Source organism: Gossypium raimondii, chromosome 1 (assembly GCF_025698545.1).
Source record: "Gossypium raimondii isolate GPD5lz chromosome 1, ASM2569854v1, whole genome shotgun sequence".
Lineage (NCBI taxonomy): Eukaryota > Viridiplantae > Streptophyta > Magnoliopsida > Malvales > Malvaceae > Gossypium > Gossypium raimondii.
In genome coordinates, this window is record NC_068565.1 from 47808877 (window position 1) to 47836120 (window position 27244).

At 32.9% G+C, this 27244-nt stretch overlaps 2 protein-coding genes across 4 annotated transcripts; both read right to left on the reverse strand.

Annotated features, from left to right (window-relative positions):
- Positions 1-1387: 1387 nt before the first annotated feature.
- LOC105786196 (pentatricopeptide repeat-containing protein At1g80270, mitochondrial) lies at positions 1388-5776 on the reverse strand. Of its 2 annotated transcripts, none has more exons than XM_012612535.2 (3): positions 5610-5776; positions 4353-4944; positions 1388-2818 (listed from the first exon to the last, which is right to left on the reverse strand). In XM_012612535.2, exons 1-3 carry the CDS (start codon positions 5642-5644, stop codon positions 1571-1573), a joined length of 1875 nt encoding a protein of 624 aa, XP_012467989.1. In that variant the 5' UTR covers positions 5645-5776; the 3' UTR covers positions 1388-1570. The 2 variants fall into 2 exon arrangements, with proteins under 2 accessions (XP_012467989.1, XP_052490811.1); XM_052634851.1 differs by having other exon boundaries at positions 4353-4809; positions 5610-5773.
- Positions 5777-7451: 1675 nt separating this feature from the next.
- Positions 7452-14538, reverse strand: LOC105786195 (kinesin-like protein KIN-14L). 2 transcript variants are annotated; one of them, XM_012612534.2, is made up of 19 exons: positions 14339-14538; positions 14076-14163; positions 13708-13865; positions 13463-13609; positions 13141-13390; positions 12738-12829; positions 12565-12636; positions 11733-11807; positions 11193-11274; positions 10776-10871; positions 10518-10691; positions 10320-10426; positions 10058-10236; positions 9795-9959; positions 9395-9645; positions 9116-9279; positions 8303-8970; positions 7917-8101; positions 7452-7815 (listed from the first exon to the last, which is right to left on the reverse strand). In XM_012612534.2, exons 2-19 carry the CDS (start codon positions 14140-14142, stop codon positions 7730-7732), a joined length of 3018 nt encoding a protein of 1005 aa, XP_012467988.1. In that variant the 5' UTR covers positions 14143-14163; positions 14339-14538; the 3' UTR covers positions 7452-7729. The 2 variants fall into 2 exon arrangements, with proteins under 2 accessions (XP_012467988.1, XP_012467986.1); XM_012612532.2 differs by having other exon boundaries at positions 14076-14167.
- Between the last annotated feature and the right edge of the window lie 12706 nt (positions 14539-27244).

Genomic DNA, 27244 nt, shown 5'->3' on the forward strand with positions numbered 1-27244 from the left:
ATCAGGACTACCATAAACAAAGGCAATTAAAACTGGATGTCTAGGAGAATTATTTGATACCCTCGTTAAAATGAATTGGGGTTGACTTTTAATAACCTCTACACAAACAGAATCCTTCCAATCAATCCAAATTCCTCCCGAAAAATCAATAGATTCAGCCTGATGTGAAAACTCAAAACCAAGTTTTTGTATGATTAAATCTGCTTTACACCAACTAACTCTCATTTCTTAAAGTCCAACAATGTTCAGCTTAAACTCCGGATTATATTCACAAAAAATACACGGGAATTTACGACCTGCACACCCTTGACAGTTTCATGCAAAAATAGAGAAACTCATAATAATAGATAAACAAAGAAAAATGGAACTAACCTCTATTCACTATTCGTGGTTTTTTTTTTTAAAAGCAAAATACATTTTCTTTTGGTGAAATTAAAATGAGGGCAAATCCCTAACAACAACACGATTAGTGCGACTCAATCCTAGATCACGTAAACACTCTGACCATTAAGCCAACACGTGAGATTCAACTTGTTGCATATATTAATTATATATATTAATTATATGAAATGTTGATACAATATATTTTAATATGCATTCGACATTAACATTAATGTCTATTTGATACATTAAATCATGTAAAATATGTTGTAAGGATTTACTTAACTGTAAAACGATTTTACTAAATTTAATTAAATGAGTTTAAATTAAATTTGTTATAGCTTTTAAATGAATTTTATTTAATATATTCGTTTTGAAATCCAGCTTTAAATGTGGATATTATTATCCAAGTCAAGTAATATCTGAATCTGCTAGTTAAAATATTAAAATTTAAATAAACCGTATTATCCAAACCAATAATAAATAAATAAATAATTCACAAATAAGATGACTAACAATAAAACTGGATTTTATAATCTTTCCACCATAGTAACTGAACACCAAATAATACATATATAGCTCTGTGAAGGATAACATGAATATTATATAATAACATTTCTATTTTTCTGTAAATTTTTCTAGTGAACATTTTTCTTTTTTGAAGAAAATAGTTTTTCTTAACACAAATCTGTCAAAATCCTATTTTCACCAAGAACATGAAAACTCAAATTCTCACTTCTCAAGAGACAAAATAGTTTATATAGCTATATATTCGATACTGTATTTGAGATTACGGATCCTAACATATAATTTGGTAGAAAACTTGTATTCTCATATTTTCCAAATCAAATACGCATTGAGATCAAGTACCCATGAACCAGAAGTACACTCTTAACTTGATCAGAAAAAAAAAAAAGAAAAAAGAAAAGTAGGCTCTCAACTGCTGGAAAGGCTTAACAAGCTTTTGAGAACTAACTGCTACAATCATATATCAACTTTAGTGATATGAGCACAAATAAAAGAAAATTTAATAACATATTTCTCAAAAGCTTAGTACGGTTTGAAGTTTGAACAGAACAGAATGTCTAGAAGTAGACAACCAATATTTGACCACATGAAACATATAAGAACTGTGCATAGAAATAGAGGTTGCCATTAAAATGGATACCTGAAGTAACCATTGAAATCCTTAGTCGAGCAAATCAGACACTGAAGTCCTCCTGAATGCATCAACTTGAGGCAACAGAGCAGCTAAGGACTTATTAGGGAATATGTTATCTGCTTTCATTCTCTCCCTGATCCCATAAGCTGGAGCTTTGGCATTTATATACGCTCTGACTAGAGTTTGGAATTGACTAACTCGAGCTACATATCCGGCCTGTCTCATTCTATGTAACATTTTTTCTGCGTTATGGATATCACCCCTCCTAGCATACTGCTCCATCACAACCATGAAAGTAGTAAACATGGGCTTAATTTCATTTTGCTGGCATGCCTTCTGCAAGATTGAGTCAGCCTTTTCCACATCCCCTGCTTCCACATGAAGCTTCACAAGAGCATCCCAAGTGAATGGGCCAATCTGGCACCCATTACCAGCCATTCGCTTAACAAGATCCTTCCCTTTTTCCAGCATCTTATGGTTTGAGTATACCTTCAAGAGATGGGTATAATACCTTGCAGGAAGCTTTTTTGATGTTTTTAACAGCCTTTCGAAAATTTCCTCTGATTTTTCAATTTTACCTAACTTTCCCCAGGCTTCAATACCAGCCAGAAACTCTTCAAAGCGGGGTTTTGAATCACAGATCTTCCAAATTCTTTCTACTTCATCAGCCTTTCCAAGACCAGCATACAGAGGAAGCAAAAACCTGTAAACCCAACGATTCTCTTTTATGTTGTCCCCTTCCATTGCCTTCAGAACTTCCTCAGCTTTTTCCATTAGGCCTGCTGAGGCATAGTGCTTAGCCAGGACAGATTGTATCTGGATGTCTGGTTCAATACCTTCAGCCTTCATTGTCTCAACAATTTGCTCCATCCCAGATATGTCATTACATAAACCTTTCGTGTCAATTAAGATTCTGTAAGTAAAGAGCGTAGGTTTGACATTTTCTTTCTCCATTAACAACAGCACATCAGCTATTTTTTTCTTGTCAAGCCTCTTATAGAGGAGCAACAGCTGGTTGCAAGCAAAAGCAGTACTTGGGAATTCTAGGTCCTTCATTTTGTTGAAGACCTCTTCTGCTTTCTTCAGATTGTTAGATACAACACAGTTAGCCAGCAGGGTTCTGTAGATTATCTCTCCTCTGAAAGATTTTGGGATAGTCTGAATGTAGTCTTCTGCCTTCTGGAGACCTCGTATTTTGGCAATCAAATCAAGACGAGAAGCATAATCTTTCTCATTAAATTCAAGCTGCTGCTTCATCTCCAGCCACTCAGAGAGCTGCAAACAATCAATCCATAAGCAAACAGAAAGGAAAGAACAAAATGCAATTAAGTAAAAACCTACGACTTCCAAAAACCTACAACTTCCATGACTAAAATCATACACAATAGAATATCATTCCAATTTAGGCATTTATATATATATATCAAGTAGTTTAGCAACATGGATTAAGGAAAAAAGTGCCCAAGCAGAGTATTGGTAATATTCTAATATTAGAAATCATTTTATCAACCGACCTAGAAAATCCATACCATTTCTGCAGTTGACATTGTGTGAGAATGCTTAACATGCAGTGTAAAAACTAGAAGCCAAAGAAAGCTAAAGGAAGCTGCAATCAAATCTTTGAGCCTTTGGTAATAGCAAGCGCACAAAAAGGAAAAAATCACTTTTTTCGCAAGAGGGTATCCAACTGTCTCCCGACTAAAGGAAAATGAAAGGTGAGCCAATTCCTAGGAGAAATAACATTAAACTAAAGGAAGAAATTTTAGAACTTTTTTTGTGCCAAATTTGTGAGACCAAATTTCTAATTACAAAAACTACCAGATTATCATAGGATGTCAGATTATTGCAAGGACATTTCCAACTAGACAACTAGATGAGCATCTAAAGATTCTAAGGATCAGTTATATTTTTTAATTGAGAGCAAAAGATTGACAAATGCACAAACAAACAATGCATCCGGCAGGCATGATTGATGAAAGCACAATGAGTACTCCTTTGACAAAGAAATATACTAATACATCAGGTAAAATAAACGATAGAAAGAAACCAAAGTTTTGATATACTCCTGCAACATGCATCAAAAAGTGAGGTGGGTACTTATCAAATATTTTATTTGAAATGGTCTGTAATCGAGTTAAAATCCAAACAAGAAGTTTTACACATATGCTTACAAAATCCAGTGATTGATTGCTTGCACATTTATGACATACTATCAGCACAAAGTTGATTTCTTGTTTAGCTCATTTTTCTGACAGAAAACTCAATTTGTATACTTTACTATTTAACTTAATACCAAGGAACTTTAAACAATCAAGTACTGTTTGGTTTTCAGTGACAAATAAGATACACAATTAGAAGAAAATAAGAAAAGTTCTCTTCCTTGCTATATTGAAGAAAAGGAAAAACAAAGAAAACCAGAAAATCTTATATTTCCCAGTTACCCTATGATGGAATGATATTGGAAGTTCCAATCTGCAGCTACTAGTACTACTTACCAAAAAATTAAAAGCCCTTCCTAAAATAGAAAATTTTAAAACAAAACATTAGGGAAAAGGAGAAACAGATTTGCCTAAACCATATGTATTTTATCCTCATGCACTTACAAACAATCAAAGAATAGTGCTTACAATTTATTTAATATTTTCATAAGAAATTATTTAAATAATTTTTTAATGATAAAATTACTTGAATCATGAAATCGCATTGCATATACACTTATATGCAGAGAAGGTAATTTCATACCCAATAAGTTGACCTTAGTTTAATCAACATAAATTCTCAAAATAGATACAATGATAATTCAAATCACCTGCAATGCCCTCCCATACATTCGGCGCTTGCGAAGATTAAGCGTTGCTGATGAAATCTCAGCTCTGCTTAGACTTTTTCCTTCCTCAAGCCACTTATCAAGAACCTTATGAGTAGAAAGACCTGGAGCAGAGATAAGAGCTTTGAATAATCCTGAGGTAGTCCTCCTTCCAGATGACTTTTTATCACTGACATCAGTCTCAGCCCCAAACAATTCTAGCTCATTTGAGGCAGTTTCTTCGACATCAACAGAAAATTCTTGATCAGAATCCAGTCCATCTTCAGTTGCATCCTTAGCAATATGATCTCTTTTGTTCTCAGAATTACCAGCTGTTTCAAGTTCAGAAAAACCATCTTCCAAGTCATCTTCCTCCCCACTGCTTTCAGCACCAGCTTGGGAAGAAAGGCCACATCTCCAAACAGAGAAATTAGAGGAAGCATGTGTTGATCGGTAAAATCTCAATAAAGTTGGACATGTATCAGAAACCAGTTGAGAAGAACCAGAAAAAATAGCATTTTTTTCAATGAAAGTATTTGAAGTTTGTAATCTAGCAGAAGCAGAAAAAGAAGCTCCAGTTCTGATACTTGTATCTCTAGAAACCAGGCAAAAAACATTCATGGATCATTATCTCAAACCAAAAAACATGAAAAAGAAAATTAATTTTCTAATTTCAAAAAGCTAAATGTAGAACTAACAAAGAGAGACAAGAGAAATGACTATTGATGAACTTTTTATAGATATTTTGTAAATGCACGGTTAAATAAAATCGAGAGCACAACCAAACATAGCAAATACACCTATTTGGCTTCCAGGGTATTTTAGAATTCAATATAGTGACAAAATGATATATGAAAAAGGGATTATTATAATTGTTTGATAGTTACGTGTGCAAACAAATGCAGAGTCTTCAACTGGTGATAAGGAAATTGAACAACGTAGGATCAACTCAACTAAATGATATCAAGCAATTTTCAGCGGATTTGTAGTACTTGAAAGTAAACATTTTTTTCATGTCAAACTGTAGCACAGGCTGTTTAGCTATGGAAGAAATAGTCAGGAAAGTAAGGGCAGGGCTAGTTGGATTCAGCTTAGGTTAATTAATCTCTACCAAATAAAACAGATACATATATAACGACCCAACAACATTTTGCCTTTCCTTCTTTTTCTCCTTGCAGGTTTTCTCGGTAAACAAACAGAGACGAAAAAGAGAAATACAAGTAAAATGCAGAGCATAAAAGGAGAGAAAGAAAAAGGTACCTGAGCGGCTTAGGAACTCGGCGTAGTGCCCACATGATGAATATACGAAGCAGAAAATGCCGAAAGCAAACACTCTTCAGTCTTAGAAACCCCCAAAACCCTCAGCAGCCAGGACTTGCCAGCCTTAAACCCTAAAAACCCAAGGCCGAAATTTTCGGTTAGCGTTGCTCTGTTTCCCGTATATATATTAATAAGCTTTATTAGCAAATGGACCTAAAACTATATTCAATTTCTAGTTTTGTCTTAAAGTTTTTTTTTTATCATAATTATCAATTTTATCTTAGTTTTTTAAGAAATACTAGCAAATAAAGAGATCGGAGGTAATTATAGGTCGGGTCAGGTTTGAGTTTGGTTTTAATATAATTTTAGATACATTTTTTAGGCTAGGGACCAAGTCGACCTAAAAAGTGGACCTTAAATTTTGTTTCAAGTCCAGCCCAGCTCACTCGTATTAAATTTTTTATTTTATTATTTTTATATAAAAACAAATTTAAAAGTATACTGAAAACATCACAAACAAAATTTCCAACAAATTGAAAATAAATTAAAAAAATATTTAATATTTATGCTTAAATAACACTAAAATAGGTACAACTTAACAAGCAAATGTATCTAAAATAGTAGTAAAATTAACAATAAAATAATTATTATATAATATTCGAACAATAATAACAATATAATAACAATATTATAACGAAATGATAGCAACAAAACCGTGGAAACAACAGTAGGATTTTTTTTTTTGCAAATTCGGACCAAGCCTAGATCAAAAAAGCTTACCTAAAACCCGCCCGTTTAGAAAATAATCATTGTTTTTTTGCCTAAACATATTTTTCAAGCTTATATTTTTATTCAAATCTTCATTTTTTTGAGCCGTAGTTTAAATATGACATCATATATTTTTGGGCAAAAAGAATAAAATGATAGTTTAAATATATTTTTGAAAAAAACAACCATAAATACATAAAATTTAAGGATGGATTTAGTGTTAGTGCTACCTATAATATTTACAACAATGGATTGTGTGATAAAAGAAAATTAATTCGCCTTTCCATAGCTAGCATGACAGACAGAAGCAATGAAAGGCTGATGATATATGTAGACTGTACAGTACCGCGTTATGTATATTTAAAAAATAAAAAATTACAAGTTCAGGGTGAACCTCGACATATGAACATCGTCCAAGTTCATCTGAATTTCTGGACATGGTTACCCTTGAGCACCCAGCTAGCACATCGTTGATTCCATTAGTGGCTATTCTATTTCATGACAGTACTCTTTTATACCCTAATTTATATTCATCATTTCAGTATTCAAAAGTACGGTATAAAGGCACCAAGACTAAACGACCATATATATAAGATTTTGTGATGGTGAGGTTCTCACGTAGCTCCTGGCAATCACGTAAGCAAAGCACCAAGGGACCCTTACTCGACCATACCAGATAGCTTTTGGCTGACTTCTTTCTTTTTAGATGGCCTTACTGTGGCGTGGAGTATAGGGGTGGAATTGAAAGACTTGAGGTTGAATGTGATAGTGTTGATTACTTTGGTGGCAAGTTTGAACACCAACAGTTATGTAAGAAATCATTGCTTTTTAGTTTTAAGCATGTGTTTCGAGAAGCAAACTCGGCAGCAGACTTCATGGCGAGGCTTCAATCTGGCACACTGCACTGGCTGAATATTCTTTACTCTCCTCCACAGGACATGGAGTCGTTACTGTTAAAAGACAAGCAAGGGAGTTGCCCCGCATCCCAAAATGTGAGGCTGTCAAGAGGGAGAAAGGCCAAAAGGGTCCCTAAACTGCTGCTTATTAATCAGAAACATGAAAGATATTAACAAGTTGAGGCGACCAGATCTTGACAGGGATTAAATTAAAGTATAAGCCAACTTGGGTGTGGAAAAATTGTGAGAAATAGAAGAATAGCGAAGTGGATATATGAAGTAGAGAGATTGGCTGATCTATATCAACCTGCTTCAACTGACATCCTATTATTTCCTATGTACACATCAACTCATTCTAGTAGTCAACTTGTTCTAGCCGTTTTTATATATGTCAGCAACTCAATATTGCTTGAAGTCAAGGCATCAATGGAGCCTAGCATTCAACCATTACAAAGATTACAACCACCGCTTTGTTGTCTTTGCTGATGATGGGTGGACAGGAGGCGGTGTCCTGGCATTCCTGTTATTGCTCATAGGTGTACCTACATAAGAAAATACCAAAACAAATTTCCATCATCATCACAGAAAAAATGTGTTTGGGAACACAAAAACAGACCAGAATGATGCCAACAATTGTACTTACTCAACTCGATTGGCTTCCCTCCAAGGGAAGATCTGCGGGACCTGTTTGACCCTGATGTTTGGACACCGGTAAGTGATTCCCTACGTGCTGCTTTTGCATGAGCCGTGACTGGTGGTGACTTGAGATCATGCACATTGCCCACCCCCCTGACAGGTGACTTTAGTTCTAATGTCTTCTGTAGGTTCCTGTAATTTTTATGCAGAGATGTTCACATTGAATTGCAGTCAAGAACGCTTATCCTATTAAGGTTTTTCACATCTTGACACAACTGCATACAATATTAGACGTTTCTAAAAGAATGTATATGTCAGTATTCTTCATTATGATCCATGTTGCATGGGCCAACAACTATAGTCTTAAGTTAATAAGAACTGAATTTTGCCTACCTTTTCTCAGAGCCACTAATCAGTTTCCCGATGGTTGTTCGCAGCGATTTTCTTACTTGAGATCCTTTACCATTTGCCGTTCTGGACTCTGTAGAAATTACTGTTTGCATGAGATTCTGTATGTCATTTTTAGTGTATACTTTAGGCTCAGGTGTACTTGGTAGCTCGAGTCTAGGAATTTGTGTTCGACAATCAGTCTTTAGTGCTTGCTTTTGGAAGGATGAACTAGTAGGGCTTCGAGGAGGCTTAGAATGATAAGCCTCCATCACTGAGCTGCCGTTGCTGAGATTCCCAAACTGTTTTGTAACTGCCTCTTCATCTTGAAACTGACTGTATTTCTGTACGGATACTGTGCTAGCATGTAAAGACCTACTAACATCTGCTGATACTTTTATCTGACTATTGTCCTCATTTCTAGAGCCTTCCGAGCTCAACCTCCTTGCCCGAGTTATAGAAGATGGAATTTTTGGTCCTCTCCTGTCTTCTGCATTCATTGCCTTCTCAGACTTCATGGTGCTACCATTCTCAATGCTCAACCTTCGAGTACGTGGGGGAGTTTTCTCAATCGCTGCCATTTGTTTCTCAAATGGAGATTTAGGTTCTTTCATTTTGTATGAAGGTGTGCTCGGTGCTTCCTTATTTGCCAATGCCTTCTTGAGGTTCTCAATCTACAAGAATTTATTCAATATTTACAAAAGCAGGGTCAATTGAATATAATTTACATGCAGGCAGAGTAGTAGATTTGAGTAACCCAAACCAAAACGTCCAGTGTTGAATCGCTCAAGTAAATGGCACAATTAATTATATGCTTACCTGCTCTTTGAGCTGCATAACCTCACTGCTTTCTTTATTTAAACGAGCAGCACCAAGTTCCACTGTTGAAACTCTCCTAGCAAACTTCAAGGTACTTAATGTTTCTCCAAAAGAGTCTTCTTCCGGACTCACATGAGCAAACATCAATGTCTTAGCATGTCCACCTAGACATTTTCCATATAAAAAACATCAGTAGAAAAGAAAAACAAAAAACATAATCTAAATGAAGAACAATGTGTGCCATTCTGAAACTAATAAACTGGAGGTTTTGATAACAACCTAATGAGTCTTGCAAGAGAAGCGTGAGTTTGCTGTTTCTGTAGGGTATGTGAGAGTTCTTCTGAGCCAAAGCGGTGACCACATCTCCAAGACAAGAAAGAGACTTATTAATATGTTGAGCCTCCTTTAGCCTATCTCCAGTAACTTCCGATTTGTCCACCCTTTCACTTCCCGCAAGGTCAACCAAATGCAAGCAACTACGAAGCATGTTTCCAGATGTATATTTCCCATGCACGTGTACTGTCAGGATACTGCAAAGTGAAACACACAATCCTCGTGATATCTGTCTTGGACACATGCTCATTATCTGACAATCACTCTCAAGTCCAGGTAACATTGCTATAACATAGAAAATATAAGGTAATTTTTTATATAAAGAAATTGAACCTTTGAAACTGACCTGTGGGAGCGGCTACTTCTGTTGTTGATTGCAGTGGAACAGACAACACGATTCACCTCTCCATATTTCATTAGATTTAGCACATCACTTGTGGACTTCACCGTATGCAATGTAGCATCTGGAAGGCTTAAGCCATTATCATTACTGCAGCTACGAATCTCTAACTTGTGCACATTAAGGATACCATTTACATGAATGCTTTAGAAATTGCAAGAATAAGCAAATTATCATTTTCCAAGACAGAATTCAGTAAGAAAGGATATTTGGTGGATGATGAATCTTCTGAAAGAAGGTCTCTGATTTGTTCATTATATATCTCCACCATTTGAACTTGAATCTCGTAACTTATGATATCTTTCCTTTGATTAGAAATTTCAAAGAGATCATTGAGAGCTAGATAATTAATCCCCAAATCCTTGGTTGATCCACCTGATGGACCACTCTGTCACCATATGAATATGAACCAAACTAAGTCTAACTCAGATAATTAGACCAAGATGATACGAAGCAAATCAAAGGTCTTACCATAGTATAAGTTTTGCCTGATCCAGTTTGGCCATATGCAAAGATACAAACATTATAACCATCCATGACAGATCGAATCAAAGGTTGAGTGTCATTAAACACATCATCTGAAATAAGATTGTGTAAAGAAATCAAATCCATGTACAAGACAAGACATCATAACCAACACACACTAAACTGAATTTTGTTACAATTTACCTTGTGTTGCACTTGGACCAAAAACACGATTAAACTGAAAGACTTTTCTTCCATCCTTTTTGGGTTTCAATGGGTCCGAAATCACAAGTGAACCATCCTCTCCAATAAAATCTATTACATTTCTAGTTCCAGCACAGAAAGCAGGTCTAATTCTGCAGAAAACCCGGATATTTCCTAGAAGGTAAAACTTTTTATCAGGACATGATGATTGTGCAGCTCCAAATTAAAACAAAACTATGATGAACATTAAACTTGTACCTTTCAAATCTTGTACCATATTGTATAACTTTCTGTTCTCTTCCACCACCTTGTGATACTGAACTGCAGCAGTGGACATCTCTTCTACTTGACTTCCTGAGACCGTGCAAGTAATGATGGGAAAAATTCTCAGAAGAAGAATTCATGCATTTACCCCGGTAAGCTCCATGTGTAAAATTGGGAAGTACAATTTATGATACAACTATTTTTTGCATTTATACAGTTTAGCTGAATTCATCATGAGAAAAAGATGACTATGGAGAAGCCATAAAATCTAAGAGCAAACTAAAATATATGCATTTGAAGTTAAAAAGTTTAGAAGAAAAATCTAAATGACAAAGCATGTAGGAAATGGAGCAAATAATCTCAACAAGGGTTACTCAATTTAGCTACAAGATGATTGCTAGCGTAATATACCTATATTTTTCAAATCTATTTGCAGTTGTGATTGTAAGTCTTCAAACTCTCTTTTTGCTGTTAACAACAAATCCTTGAGGTCCTGACAATAAAATTTTAAAAAAATATATGATTAACAACAATATGAGCATTTCTTGTTATCAGGTTGGTTAAAGATTCCAGACCTGATCTTTCAGCTAAAACAGAGAAATGATTCAGTATATTTGGATTACTCCATCACTGTTAGACACCTCATATGTTAGAATAGTCTAAAAATGAGAAGGAATCCTTGCACTTTTTGCCGTCTGGAATATCCAAGTGGTAGAATGCAACATAGACGGACTCTCCATTTTTCCTAGCGAACCCGTAACCAAAAATTGTGTCCACAAGACATGTTTGGACATAAATATGGATATGATCCTCCAAATAAACGATATTTTAAAAAGTTGAGCATACCCGTATTTGACACATGCATGTATTAGACTCAGCCAGCAGGTAACATAGTTTTCCATAATGTTTTTGCAACTAATACAGGATAGATGAAGAAAACGAAATACATACTGAAAGTTCCTTTTCCTGCATTTTCAATAAATTTATGTGGTTCTGATTAGCCTTCTTCGTGCAAGCCCTTGATCCCTGTAAAAACGATGAAGGTCTCATCAGATTTTGGTAATCAATGCCAAAGCAACAGAAAAAGTTGTTATACAGACTGACACAAATCATATGGAGACCTAAATATCTCCATATTATGATACTGAACCAAAACTACCAACAGTCTTTTAATGAATAATTTCAGATTCTCAGGTGTTCATTATTTTACAAACAATGTTTAACTTAGAAGCTGCAGTATTTGCCAGATACTTAAATGATGGGTTTTAAAAATTACTATTTATCCCTAGGATTTTGCATTTTAATGCTGAAATTGATAGCTAAATTGAGGTTAATTTTATTTAAGGTAATTACTAACTTATGCAGAGACAAAATCTATATCATCCTATTCATCATTTTTCTTAAAACACTTACACATTTGAGGCACATACTTATATCCTAACGTAGGTCAAAATGTTAATTTTCTGGCAGACTGACATTTAAATTTCTAGGCCTCATCAATTCTTTATAAATTATATACAGGCCTCACCAATTCTTTAAACATGGATTTCAGCTGTTTTAGAACATAAAGGGCATGACTACACTCACTTAAACACTTCACTAATAAGGAAAGAGGGGGAAAACAGAAAGGAATCAGCTGGTACTCTATTATAAGTTTCAAATCCATAATTTCAGAATTTAGTCCACATAAAGCACTCTTATAGGTGTTCTTTCAGAAATATAGATTATATTGAATTTTCATTTGGAGAAGATAAGAATTTTTTCTTGGCTGCTCTGAGCTCACCTCTGGGATCTTATTTACAAGTTGCTCCTCCAGGCAACTTGAAATCATCTTGCTCAATACTTTGACTGAATCCTGTATCAGAGGAGAATTAAATGCAGAAACTGAAGTCTATACATTCATTTTGTTGAATAAGAACAAGGTCCATATTCAAAACATATATATCTGTATATTACCGGATTTCTACTATGGAAAGAACCCAAAAAGTTGTCATCAAAGTTTTCCTTTGTGTCAACCATGTAGTCGGCTAGTAACTTCACAATTGTATCTACAAGCACATGCATCACATAAACGTCAATTAATAAGGAACTTGATTAACATTCTCTCTAAAACAACAATGTTTGCTTCGGATAATACATATGTTAAGGTAAAAAGACAACAACAAAAAAAAACAAGTAGCCAGAAATAAATGTGCCTCCCTTTTATTTAGCGTTTAGACTACAGGACCAATAACTTTTATTAAGAGGATTCCTATATTGACCGCGTCAAATGCACTATTTGCCAACAGCTTGAACAAACAATGTTGCTGTAGAAAGTTTAAAAGTTTTTAAGGGCAACTCAAACAAAATGAATCAGAACCTTCAAGTTTATAGACTTCGCCATTGGCAGGCGGTCGTTTATCACAAGCAGCAGGCATGTCCAAGCGCCTACAAGATTCTGATGAGGCTCGCGAGTTGATCTTAGTGGAAGAATGCATTACCATGGGGGACCTTGTAAGCTTATAATATCCATTTGCAGTTCCGCAATTAATCTGCTTACATTCATGATATGACTTGAGGGCTAATATGCAGTCTACAACCTTAGCTGAAGACCCTGCGTCCAAGTTATCCTGTTCCAAAGTTTCAACGTAAATTTGCAACCAGAAACTACAACAGTTATTCAATGTGGAAACCAAATTTACCCTTTCGAGATCACAAGCTCCAAAGGCTGGCAATTTAAGGTCTTCAATGGCAACAAGAAAATTCCTAACATTTTCAAAGTATTGATAGGCTGCTGGAGGCTGAAACTCCCGATTGAGTGATTGTGCATGTGAATTACTCTCCACGACCTTGAAATTCATGGGAAGAGTGCAATTTTAAAAGATAAGGATGAGGCTTAGCTTAACTTAACTATACGTTAAACAAAAGATAGTAAATCTGGTGATACCTTGGGTACTGCACCAGGATGGATCTTGTTAATTACATTGCAAAGAATCAAACCATTTCTCAAGCAAGAAATGAACTCTTTTTCTGATGGCTGGCTTGATATCCCCAGTGGACCAACTAAGGTTTCTAACCAAGCAACAGCCACATATCTTCTCAAAGCTACGAAAACCAGTGAACAAAATGGTAATGTTCATCAACTTCTTTGATTAAAATAATAAAAGAACTAAAGGGTTGAATAGTATCAAACTTTTTTCATAACAAAAAGGAAACTTTATTTGCAATGAAAAAATATATATATGAAAACTTCACTTTCTTGTTTCTTTTCAATCTCTTTGCTAACGTAGAAAGAAATGAGTAAAGGAAACCAACCAGCTTCTTCAGCTTTTCTTGAAGCCAAATTGAGGTCATGGAACCCAGTTCTTGTAACATACTCCATTTCAAATCCCTTTTTTCTATTCTTCCTTTCACATATCAAATCAAACTCATCAGAACAAGTTGAAAATAAAGAAAAATATATATCCCAAACTTTAAATCATATCATATAAAAACCAATAAATACCCATTAATTCATTTATCTCCCTATATATTAAAAACTATAACTTGGACCAAAAAATTGAGGAAAAGGAACATACTTTGATAATCTTTTCTAGGTATCCTTTTTTAACCAAAACCAAAAACAAAAAAACTAAAGTTAACCCAGAAAAAAGAAAAGGAACTTAAGGAGCAAAAATGGTGTAGTCGCAGTCAAATGAGGATAAAAAAAATCAAAGGATGTTTAATTCTTTTTTGTGGGATCCCTCTCTTCTTTGTGTCTGCTTTGATATTTTGCAATCTTGTAATTTTGTTTCTTCAAATGGCCTTGGCTTCGGTGTTTGGCTTGGATCCGAAGCTCAGGCCTTCAAAATCGTAACGTTAACTTTTTTGAGCAGAAATTTGAATTCAAATACGTAGGTCCACGCGGGGGATAATCCTATCCGTTGTTTATGCCACGTGGAATACCTGAACCTACGGATGAGATTTATCGTTGGAGAAATGTTTTGGCGATGATTTGAATAGGGCGTGGTGGGCACATCCTTGAGAATTAATGTACGTGCATAGCACGTACAACATATGCGCGTGAGATTTGTGGTATGTGCATTCTTACAAAGATAAGTAAAAAAACTTAGGATTTTACTCTTGGTGTTGCACTAATTTTCACGGAATTTAAAAAATATTTATTAAAAATTGTACTAAACATATAAAAATTCACAAAAAAATTAATTGATGTTTTAAATATAAGGGTAAAGTTAATTATTTATTTCAAATCTCATTATGTATATGATCAATTTTTATTGATTTATTATAAAATAAATAAAATATCCTCGTAAAAATATAATTTAATTTGTATATAAAAATATTTTAGTAATTTTCTGATTGGATGACTGTTTAGTTGACCAATGATAACAACTCAGTAAAACACTTAAAAATATAAATAATGTTGATATTTTATTAATTTTAAAAGATAAAAGATAAAATGTTAAAAAACATAAATTTAAAATATTAAAACCTTGAGATATAAATAATATCATTTATGGATTTTTAACTCAATTGACATTATTACTATTACAACAATAATAATGATGTGGGTTTGAATACGCATAAACATATATTTTCTTCCATTTTAAGGGTTTGCAAATAATGGATAGAAGTAAATTTTGTATAGAAAAAAAGTAACATTTGATTTTATTTTTTAAATAACTCATTGTTAGTGAAATATTTTAATTCATAAGCAAAATTCAATTATAGTTACATGTGCTCTTTTTCAATTTTGGAATTTTTACCCTAACTTAAATGAGACATGTGTTACCCTTAAAATTCTAAGTTTTAATTTTTTTGACAAATTTCTAAATAATTTTCATTTTTTTACCAAAAAACATATGATTATTTTTACTAAAATGCCTTATGCTTTGCCATGTGGTAGCCCTATTAGCCATCGACTTTTTTTTTTTTTTGTAGTGAAAAATTAATTATAAAGCGTCATCTGTCAAACATAAATTATTATGTATTAAAAATGATAACATTGCATGTTATATTGTTATTATTTTCTCTAAATAATTTAAATTAATCAATAGATAAATAATAATAATTATTACTATATTATTAGTAATCTATAGACTATATATAAAAGGAAGCCCTTTTCTTGTAACACAAGTTCTTTTTTTTTCATTTCAATTACAATGATAAAATTTCAGTTTTGATAGTTAAACTCAAATATAATGTTTAATCTTTATATTTTTACCTTCTTTTTTTTTTTTTGCCATTTCAATTATAATGGTAAATTTTTAGTTTTGGTCCCTCTGTTAAACTCAAATTTAAGATTTAATCTTTATATTTTTACATGCTTTTGCTTGCCATTTCAATTATAATGGTAAAATTCAGTTTTGATCCTCTAGTAAACTAAAATTTAAGATTTAATCTTTATATTTTTATTTGACATAATTTAGTTCTCTATTTTTACAATGATATTAGGTAGTCCAAATAATTAACATATTTAGCTATATTGGTTAAATTTTTCTGTCCATTTAAAAATCCTATTCGATCAAAAAAGTATTTTGGCATAATGAATCGGAACAAGTGTTATTAAAAAATTCATATTAGCTACTAAAAATATTAAGTGTGCTAATTATTTGGATTAACTAATAACATGACTCTTTTTTATATTTTAATCATTATAATATAATGATAAATTTTTAGTTTTGATCTCTGCTATGCTCACATTTGAGATTTAGTCTTTATATTTTAATTAATCATCTACTTTTATGATGACATTAGTTAGTCCAAAAATTAACATCCTTAGCTATATTGATTAAAATGATTACGTGAATTTCTCTTAAAAATACCTTCTTAACACAATATATATTTCTAGGTGAAGTTGGATTGGGTATTTTTTTAAAAATTTGACATAAACATTTTAACCAAAATAATTAAGGGTATCAACTATTTCAACTAACTAATTATATTATGTAGAAGAACCAAATTATATAAAATTAAAGAATAGATACTAAATTCTAAACTTTAATATAGTAGAGATCATAACCGTAATTTGATCTAAAACAATCTATGTTTAACACAATTATTAGTTTTTTATTTAATAAAAGGGTAATTATTTAGAAGGTGAAAAATTTTAACTATAAAAGTGGGATTAAAATTTTGCCACATATCTATTAATATTTAAATAATAATAATTTAATTTAATTGGTATAAGTTATTATATAGTTATCTGAAATAAGTGGGAGATAACAAACTAATATTTACTAATATATATGCCTTACAAGTAATAAAAAAGTATGCTTGAATGAAAATTATTCATATTTCATTATTGGTATTAATTGCTTTCTCCACATTGTAAAACCCAAATTTTGCCCGACCCAAAACCCAAACCAGACCAAACTAAAATTAAAAAAAAAGGCTAGCAGTCCATGTAACCCAATTACAAGCCTAGTAACAAACCCAATCAGAACAGCCCAATACTAATAGTAAAAAAAACCCTAAGCCTACAAACTAAAAAAATCTCAGCAAGCAAAAACCCTAGGTGCGCCGCACCTAGGTCTTCTGCCGCCCTTAGGCCTGCCACTGCCTCTGTTGCCACCGCCGCACGCTTCCCCCACGCACGCCTAACACCTGCAGAGAGAAATCAATGCAAACAGCAGAAGCAGACAACGGAGAAACAAACAAAATATAGAAAATAAACAGTTTGTAATGGCCTATAAAAAAACAAGAGCCATTTTATATTTTCTCTTCTTCGGCTACAAACACATAAAAAGAAATACAAAAAAAAGAAGAAGGGATTACCTCTTATTTTAGAGTTTCTCTGTTTGTTTTGTTTTATTTTGATTCCATTTTATTTATTTGTTTATTTTCTTTAAAATACGGAAGATAATAAAAAGGGAGGAAAAGTAGAAAGAAACATACCTAAATCGACCCTTAGATCTGTCGTTATCGGTCCTTCGCCGCCGTCGGATTTGGGTTTAAGGAAGGACCAAGATTTTTTTCCCTCATTGTTTCCCCATTCTAAGGCTTTGGTCTTTGAACGCGCTTCAAGGTGCTGATCAGGAGCGCCCTCCTGCGTCGCCGGCCGTTGGCCACAGCGGCCTGAGCAACGGCCCTGTTGGCCGGACTTGGAGAGGACGAGAGAGAGTTTTCAAACTCTCTGTTTCTTTTTTTAAAGGGGTGGCTAAATTGATTTGTTTCTCTGTTTTTTTTGGCTTTTATACGGGGTAAATACGACGCCGTTTTGAGCCCTTGCATCAGTGGCCAAAACAACGCCGTTTTGTCTTAGACTCGAAATTGACCCGACCCAATAACCAGGATCCGCGTGTTTTGTTGGGAGGGGCTAATTGCATGTTCAGCCCCTCTGCTTTTACAACATAGTGTAATCTGATTCTTTTTTATTTTTTATTTGGGCCATAAGATTTACCGCTCGTTTCATTTTCGTCCATTGAAACGCAGCACAGGAGGTCAATGGGATATTTTCCCAATTAATCCCCGCTTTACTTTGCGCATTTGAAATTGGTCCCTTTATTTATTTATTTTTATTTTAATCTATCCTGCTAATTTAATTTAAGCTACAATTAAGCCATTTCTATCTTAATTCTTTATTTATTTATTTAGTTATTTGTTTGCTTATTTACATCTTTATTTAAAACTTTGTTATACACGTACATACACACATTTTTATAATATACATACACATATTTTATGTTTTATATATTTATACATACATATGTGTTTTATATTCTATAACTTTAATATATATATATATATATATATATACATACATATATATATTTTGTATATACTATCTTAAAATATACGTATATTTATATACATTTTATAATACATATATGTACATATAATTTATAATTTATATACATATATATATATTTGTTATATTTTGACAATTTTAATATATATATATATGCACACATATTCTTATAATTTTATGGTTTTATTAATTTTATTTATTGCATTTTATTTCACTCGATGTTAATTTATTTATTTGCGTATATGTTCATTATTATTTTAAAAGAATGTCTTAGTTATTCATTTATTTATTTGTTGTGATATGATCGATTTGTCTCTCCTATTATTTATCTCGTTTACTATGGCGCGCCTATTATTTACGCTTCCATTATCGTGTTCATCATTGTTTGCTACGCACATTAACGCCATGCTCTACTATTCCGAGTTAGATTAATTTCAATGCATAAATTATGATTTTTTGATTAAGAAAAATCTCGTGTTTAGATTCGAGAAGGTCGTACCCTAACTTACGGGGTTTGTAACAACCCGATTTTAGGTCTAGTCGAAACAGTGGTTTCGGGACCACAAATCCGATGAGAAAAAATAAAATGGGCTGAATTTTCAGGGGTGTCGGACGGTGATTCGAGATCACTAAATCCTACAAATGAGTAGAAAATATTATTAATTTAGTGAGTATAAGTTAAATGTGAAGTTAAGAAAATTTTTGAAATAGTGAATAGTGCACTAGAAATAAATATTAAAATAATTAGAAAAAATGAGGTATCAAGACCTCGGAGATTTTAAACCGAGCCATAAATATTTTTATAAATATTTATGGAGTGTTAAAAAGTTAGTATTAAAGTTTCGTTAAGAAATTTTAAAGTTCCGATAATTAATTGAATAAAAAGGACTAAATTGTAACAAATATAAAATTATGGGAAATGATTAAATAGCTTAAATGATAAAAGCAAGAGGGCTTAAAAGGCAAATAGACCCAATGTTTATTTGGGCTGGACGGCAAAGACATGAAATCAGCAAGGAAGTAAGGAGAATTAAGGGCAAAATTGGAATATTGCAAAATTACTTAATAAAGTTAGGATCCAAGTGGAATTATCTAGATTTCTCTTTATTTTTCTGCATTCTCATCAGCAAAAACACCATAGAAGGGTTTCCTTAAGCTGATTTTTCATATTTTTACTGCAAGTAAGTTCAATTCTTGATTATTTCTTGAAATTTTTGTGTTTTTGTGACTTTTACAACTAGACCCATTTGTTGAATTCATTAGTTTTTGATTCTATGAAAGAATTTGAAAGTTGCTATGAATATGTGCTGGAAGTATATGATGATTTAGCATGGAATTAGAGCTTTAAATTGTTTATATACTGATTTTATTGAAAGAATTGAATAGAAATTGAATGTTTGGGACCTAATAGTAAAACAAGTTAGGGTTTTATGAGGAAATTCTGAATTTCAATAATTATAAATAACTTATAATGTCTAGGTAACGTACTAATTGAGAAAAATTAGTTTAATTGAGGGGTTAATTGAGCAAGGATTGAATTGTATGAACTGTGAAATTTGGGGCAAAATAGAAATCAACATTTTGCACTAAAACAGTTTTGGACAGCAGCGGTAGTTTAACTTTGAAAAATCACAAAAAATTGTGGGAATCGAATTATAGAATGAATAAAATATGAAATTAAATCTTATTGAGTCTAGTTTCTCATAGAAGAAACGGTGTAAGTAATGGAATTGTAAATTATGAGATATAATAAATTTTGTGAGACACAGTCAGAATGATTTCGGGTTATCCTGTTTTAAATTTGGAAAATCATAAAAAAAAATTGAAGAAAAATAATTAGGGGCTTAAATTTATATATTTAAAATCCTGAATGAGTCTATTTTCAAGAGAAACAAACGAAAACATCATCCGAATCCTGTACAAAGAGATAATTAATTTTTAGTGAAGAAGGGTCGGAATTGCCTAGTAGTGAAACAGGGGAGACTTTAAAGAATAAACTGTACTTATTGGCTAAGCCAAAAATTCTAAAAATTTTATGGTAAGAAGATATGTGAGTCTAGTTTCAGATAAAATTAACGGATCTTAATTTGGAGTTTCGTAACTCAAGATATAAATAATTTAGTGACTCTGACTCGGATAGACAGATTTAAATTTACTTATAAGTAAATAGTGAAAATATAGTTAATGTTATTTAAGCGTGTTATATACATTAAGGATGTGGAATGGAGAGGAGGAGGAGGAAAATTGGAAAATATATGAATGACTTGTGTATAAATCGGTCATATATTCGATCATAATCGATAAATGTTGAATTAGAAATGATGTAATGTTTTATTTCAAATAGTTACTATGAGATTGATGATGATCTAATTTTAGCTAAATTAAAAGCTAAAGCGATGTTTTCATTGCAAAATTAAGAATTTCATAAATGTGTTAATGAATGGCATAATCGATAAACGTTGAGTTAAATGATAAATACGTATTAGTATTGAACTTAATGATAATGAATTGTATGAGAAGTAAATGGAAATTCCTATTGCTAGTGATATGATTTAAATTAAAAGAATTATTGTGATATTGAAATGTATATTGGATTGAGAAATTGATTTGAATTGTGAACATGGGAAATTATGAATTGAATGAAATGGAAATGAATCATCGAATTGTTAAGACTTGTGAATTGCATAAAAATAAATCGGGTCTCGTAGGCCCTATTTATTATGAATATAATATTTAGAGGATATATTATGAAGAATTATAAAAGCATGTTAAAAATTTGAAAGTTTTAATTTAGATGAAATTTTGTAATACGGTTAAATACGTTTACAAGTGTATGTGTTCTGGTAATGCCTCGTACCCTATTCCGGCGACGGATACGGGTAAGGGGTGTTACAGGGTTTCGATTTTCACAATAAATCTAAATACACGAATCTTTTCAAATTTAAGTTTTTAAGCGGTCTTGGAAATTAATAAAAGATCGTGTTCTAACTTACGGGACATGATTTCTTTACCAAACCCGAGATAATCGAATCGAATATCTTTCAAATAAACTAATCTTTCGGCATTTATTCTCAAATCGAGAATTTGATACGTTGTGTCCTAACGCATTGGATATGACATGTTGTTTTCTCGATATGAGGAGTTCTAAAAAAAATAATGGCAATATTTTACATTTGGAAATTCGAGAAAACGTGCCCTAACGTGTTGGGTTTCAATTTCTCGTTTGACCAAATAGCCAAATATCCTCTTAAAACTTCAAAGTATGGGTTTCTGAAACCATAAGGTAATCTTGGTTTCGAGGGTTTAAAGTATCGTATCCTAACATGCTGGATGTGATATTCCTTCAGAACAAGAGAATCTTAAATTTCAATTAATGTTATTCAGGTTTTTTTTAAGGATCGTATTTTTTAAAAATCTTCAAAGTTTTCAATCTTCGACATTAATACACTAATTAATCAACTAGGTACCAATTTTTGGGCGTTACGAAGGTGCTAATCCTTCCTCATACGTAACCAACTCCCGAACTTGTTTCTTTGAATTTCACAGATCAAAAGCATTGTTTTAATAAATCTAAACCGTTTATTAAAAACAACAGTTTTATGAGGTGACTCGATCACAGCTCATCAAAAAAGATTGGTGGCGACTCCCATTTTTGTTTTCATTTTCAAAATTCAAGTCGACCCCGTTTTACAAAAAAATGGTGTCGACAGCTTGGCGACTCCACTGGGGAATAAATAAGAGAGTCAAGCCACAAGTTGATTATTTTTTGTCTTTTTGTCAAAAATGGAAAATTTGGTTCAAATTTACGATCATTTTGCTGCATGTAGTCTGCATCGTTTTGTTATATCTGCTTTATTTGTTTAAGTCTCGATATAGTTTTTGCATATTGCATTTACATGATCATTCGATCTTACCTTTTTAAGTGAGTGTGAGAAATTACGCCTTCGTGAGGTTTTCACCTCTGCATGAGATAGTGAATCGCTTCCGGGATACATCCATACCTATGTCTTCGTGAGATTTTCATCTCCGCATGGCCATAGGGAAATGTATTCTCCTGAACAGAACTCAGTCCGTATGAGCCTATAATGGGTGAGGATCGAGGAATCTGCTGGTTCGGGTACTCTTACTTTAGAACCGAACCGCATATAATAAGCCCTAAGAGCTTACCCTAGGTTAAACCACACCGAATCCCTAGAGGTTACCCGAAAACTCGGTAAATCTACGATCATTTTGTTACGTTTCATCTGTTTTGTTGTTATTACTTCGGTTTATAATCACTCTATTGGTTTGATTTTTTGATATGTTTCTACATATTGCATTACATAACCGCTCGATTATACCCTTTAAGTGGGAGTGAGAAGCTATTTCCTTCGTGAGGTCTTCACCTCTGTGCAGGAAAACGGATCGCTTTCGGGATACATTTGTACCTATGTCTTCGTGTGATTTTCATCTTCGTGCAGCTATAGAGAAATGTATTCCCCTGAACTGAACTTGGCTCATATGAGCCTATAATGGGTGAGGATCGAGAAATCTGCAAGTTCGGGTACCCTTTCTTTAGAACCGAGCCGCATATAGTGAATCCTGAGAACCTACCCTAGGTAAAGCCGTGCCAAACCTTAGTGGTCACCCAGATAGGTGTTCTATTATGTTGTTTATTTCTTCTGTACTGACGTATTTTATTTTGTTTTGTTAATAATTGCTTTGCATTTTCATCAAATAGAAAAGAGGTGTTGATTCACATTCAAGTATCTAAATAGAGAGCTTGTCATAAGAAAATGAGTTTCTTGATAAAATGGAAGACAATGCGGTCGTCTGAATATGGTCCGAGAAAACTTAACGAGGGAAGGGTGATAGTCTGGCGAATGAGTACACGACTATGCCTCGTTGCCCGAAGACTCAAGCTGACGAAGACTATTCGAGAGCTGCTGAAGCCAACTTTCTTAAAGAAGCCAATAAGCATAAAAAGGATGAGTGAACAATGGGTCGCAGCTCGGATCAAGCAAAAAGGAGATAGAGGAGGTGCCCCTCTGAAGAGTTTTCGAGATTCAATCTTACATATGGATTTGAAGAAAAGGATCGATGTCTTTACTTCGAGTATTATGATATTGTTGTATATGTAAATATTCGTTTTATGTAAAGAGATTTGTTTTCTAGAAAAGTTGTTCTAATAGAATTGAATCAAGATTAATGTTTTTTTTTTTGCATTCATGCATCTGCATTACATTTCATTGCATGCATCTTTTCATTCATTAACATTACATTTCATTACATACAATAAATTTCCTTGAATCCAAAAGTGTATTGAGTTCAGAACTCTAGTACAGAGCCAGATAAATGATAAAGAATTGGAATTCTTTGAAGATATCGATGGTATGGAAAGGAAAGGTGTTTGTGCCTTTGAAGAATGAACTAAAAAATAAAAGTAAAAACCTATCAGGAATTTGTTTCTATATCCTTAGAGGCGTTCTGAACAATGGGGCTGTGGAGGAGATCCCTGTATTTTTTAGACCTAATTCAGAGTAATGTCCAAAACATGCTTATTGCTCTAAGCCTAGGAGCAATAAGAATCCTTTTGTGAGATAGGCTTATGGTCAATATCTTTATTTCAATAAAATGCATATTTGTTTCTCACTTCGAGCAAATATTCTTTTATTGTTTCCATTTCATTCATAATCATACTATACAGATAAATATTCTTAGATTCTTTTATTCTTTGGATCTGGTTTTGTCCCTATAACAGGTCTCCAGATATCAATGATATGAGCGACACTGCTAGTGTAACACCCCTTACCCGAGACCGTCGCCGGAATCGAGTACGAGATGTTATCCAATTTAACTTACCAATTCAGAGCATAAAAATTTGCTTTTAAAATTAAATTCACTGTTCACAACAAAACTGTCCACCTGCGCGACTGTCACTAATTTACTTATAACTCAAGCTACGAAACTCAAAATTTAAATCCATAAATTTTCCCTGAAACTAGACTCATATTCCTACTTACCATATAATTTTCAGAATTTTTTACTTAGCCAATTAGTACAGTTTATTCATTAAAGTATACCCTGTTTCACAGCTTGACAGATCTGACCTCTTGCCACTAAAAATCAATTATCTCTTTGTAAAGAATTCATATAAGGTTATCGTTTGTTTATTTTGAAAATAGACTCACTAAGAAATCTACACATATAAATTATGACCCATAATTCTTTCTGTAAAATTTATAATGATTTTTCAAAGTCAGAACAGGGGACTTCAAAAACTATTCTGACCCTATCTCACTAAAATTCAAATATCTCAAAATACAGAATTCCTTTGCCTACACCATTTCTTTCATATAAAAATAGACTTGATAAGCTTTAATTCCATATATAATTCACTCTCTAATTCAATTTCTACTATTTATGGTGATTTTTCACATTCACGTCACTGCTGCTGTCAAAGAAACTGCTTCTTTGAATTAGTTACCATTTTAACATACATAACACCAAAACATATTCTTTAATAGCTACTTCAATAGCTAATATTAGCCATATCATTTGAACATGCTCAAAATGATCAAGACTCTATACATGCCATAGTTTAAACATTTTGAAAATCACATAATACCGAGATGATTATGATAGTGTGATACGAGCTCCGACGATCCCCAATTCGATCAAGTTCAAATCACTATAAAACAAAGAAAAGAAAGAAAGGTGTAAGCTATAAATAGCTTAGTCAGTTACATGTAAACAATAATTACTCATTTAATAATTAACACTTTTAACATATAACTAATCAAAACATTTCTTAACAATTTCAATCACTTACACATGCACAATCTTACCAATTCACTTGCATATACATTTTCACACTTAACATTTATCACATATGCTCAATTCTTTCAATTGTACCTGCATACGCACTTCATTTCATATTCACTTTAACCCATCATTAATCCCGTTGAACACTCGGAATATACACAGATACGTAGAGATTTAGCACATAAGTGCAACAACGATATGTAGCCGGCTACCACTGTTATGTAGCCAAAGCTACCATCGAAATGTAGCCGGCTACCATCAAACGTAGCAAGCTACCACCGATCAATAACACTGGAAATGTCCACGGGCTGCTCACACAAGCTGTCAGTGTCGCAACACATGCTAGATCACCCAGCACCCGGGACTCACTGTAACACTGTAACACTGATCTCTAGTGACATGTCACTTGTATCCACTTCTATTCCTAAGTTCAATCGGGAATTTACACTTAACACTTTATTTTCAACACTTTAACACTTGAATAATTCATGAATAATTTTCCTTCCACATTGAATATTAATTCACATATCAAATATAACTCACAATTTATAAAAATATAACTATTATTTACACATAACTTACCTCGGATGCAAAACGACTATTTTTGTAATTTAGTCGATAACTTTCTCTTTTCCCCAATCACTTGCACTATTTCTTCTTTCTTGATCTATATTAACACAATTTAATACATTTTATCAACATTTCATTCAAATACAATTCATACGCAACATTTTGGCAAATTTACATTTTTCCCCAAAACTTTTCAAAAATTCCACTTTTGTCCCTAAGCTCGTAAAAATAAAATTCACTAAATTCTTAAATTTCAAACTTCACTAAATCATATTTCATGCTCATAACAGCCCTCAATTTCACAAAATCACAACTTTATGCACACTTTACCATCTTTCACAATTTAGCCCTTTTTCAACATTTTCATTGAAATTCATCTAGTAAAACTTGTAATTAACACTTCAAACATTCATTATCTAACATCACTAATCAATTTACAATTATATCACGAATGGGTCAATTTTTAAACTTCAATTTCATTTAAATTAAATGGTAGAAACATGAAATTCAAGCATCAATAAGCATAAAAATACGAAATAATTAAAAACGGGGCAAGAAATCACTTACAATTGAGCTTAGAAAAATCAAGAACCTTAGCTATGGTAACATGAAACTTTCGGCAGCAAGCTTCTGATTTTGAAGAAGATGGACACTTATTTTCTCTTTATTTTGTCTTTTTCCCAATTTGGACAAAAATGCCCTTGACCCATTACTTAGATATTTTTCTAGAAATACCCTTTTGTGTCCATAACACTAATTTATGGTCTAATTGCCACATAAACACTTCCAATTTCATGCAATAATTCAATTAAGTCATTTAATCACTAATTAGACACACTTTGCATTTTTCTCGATTTAGTCCTAAAAATTCAATTAGGTACTAAATCATTAAAATTTTCTATCCATATTTTCACACAATATTTCAATCAATCAGTAACTAATAAAAATTTATAAAATTAAATTATTTCACTTCGAATTTGTGGTTACGAAACCACTATTCCGATTAGGCCCTATTTCGGGCTATCACAGCTAGTGACTCAGAACTTTCTTTTGAGCAAGTTATATGTCTAGAAGAACCTCAAGACTTCGAAGATGATCGAGACTGTAGCTTATCTCCTGATTTATTAAAGATGGTAGAGCAAGTCGAAAAATATATCCTACTTTACAAAAAATCAGTGGAAATTGTGAGCTTATGAGAAAGTAAAGAGGTGAAGATCGAAGCCTGTATCACCGCAAAGATAAAGTGAGATGTCATTAAGCTACTTCAACAATTCAAAAATGTTTTCGCATGGTCGTATCAAGATATGCCTGAGCTACTAAGATGTGTGGACACTCTTGAGGCTGAGAAGATCTTGGAAGA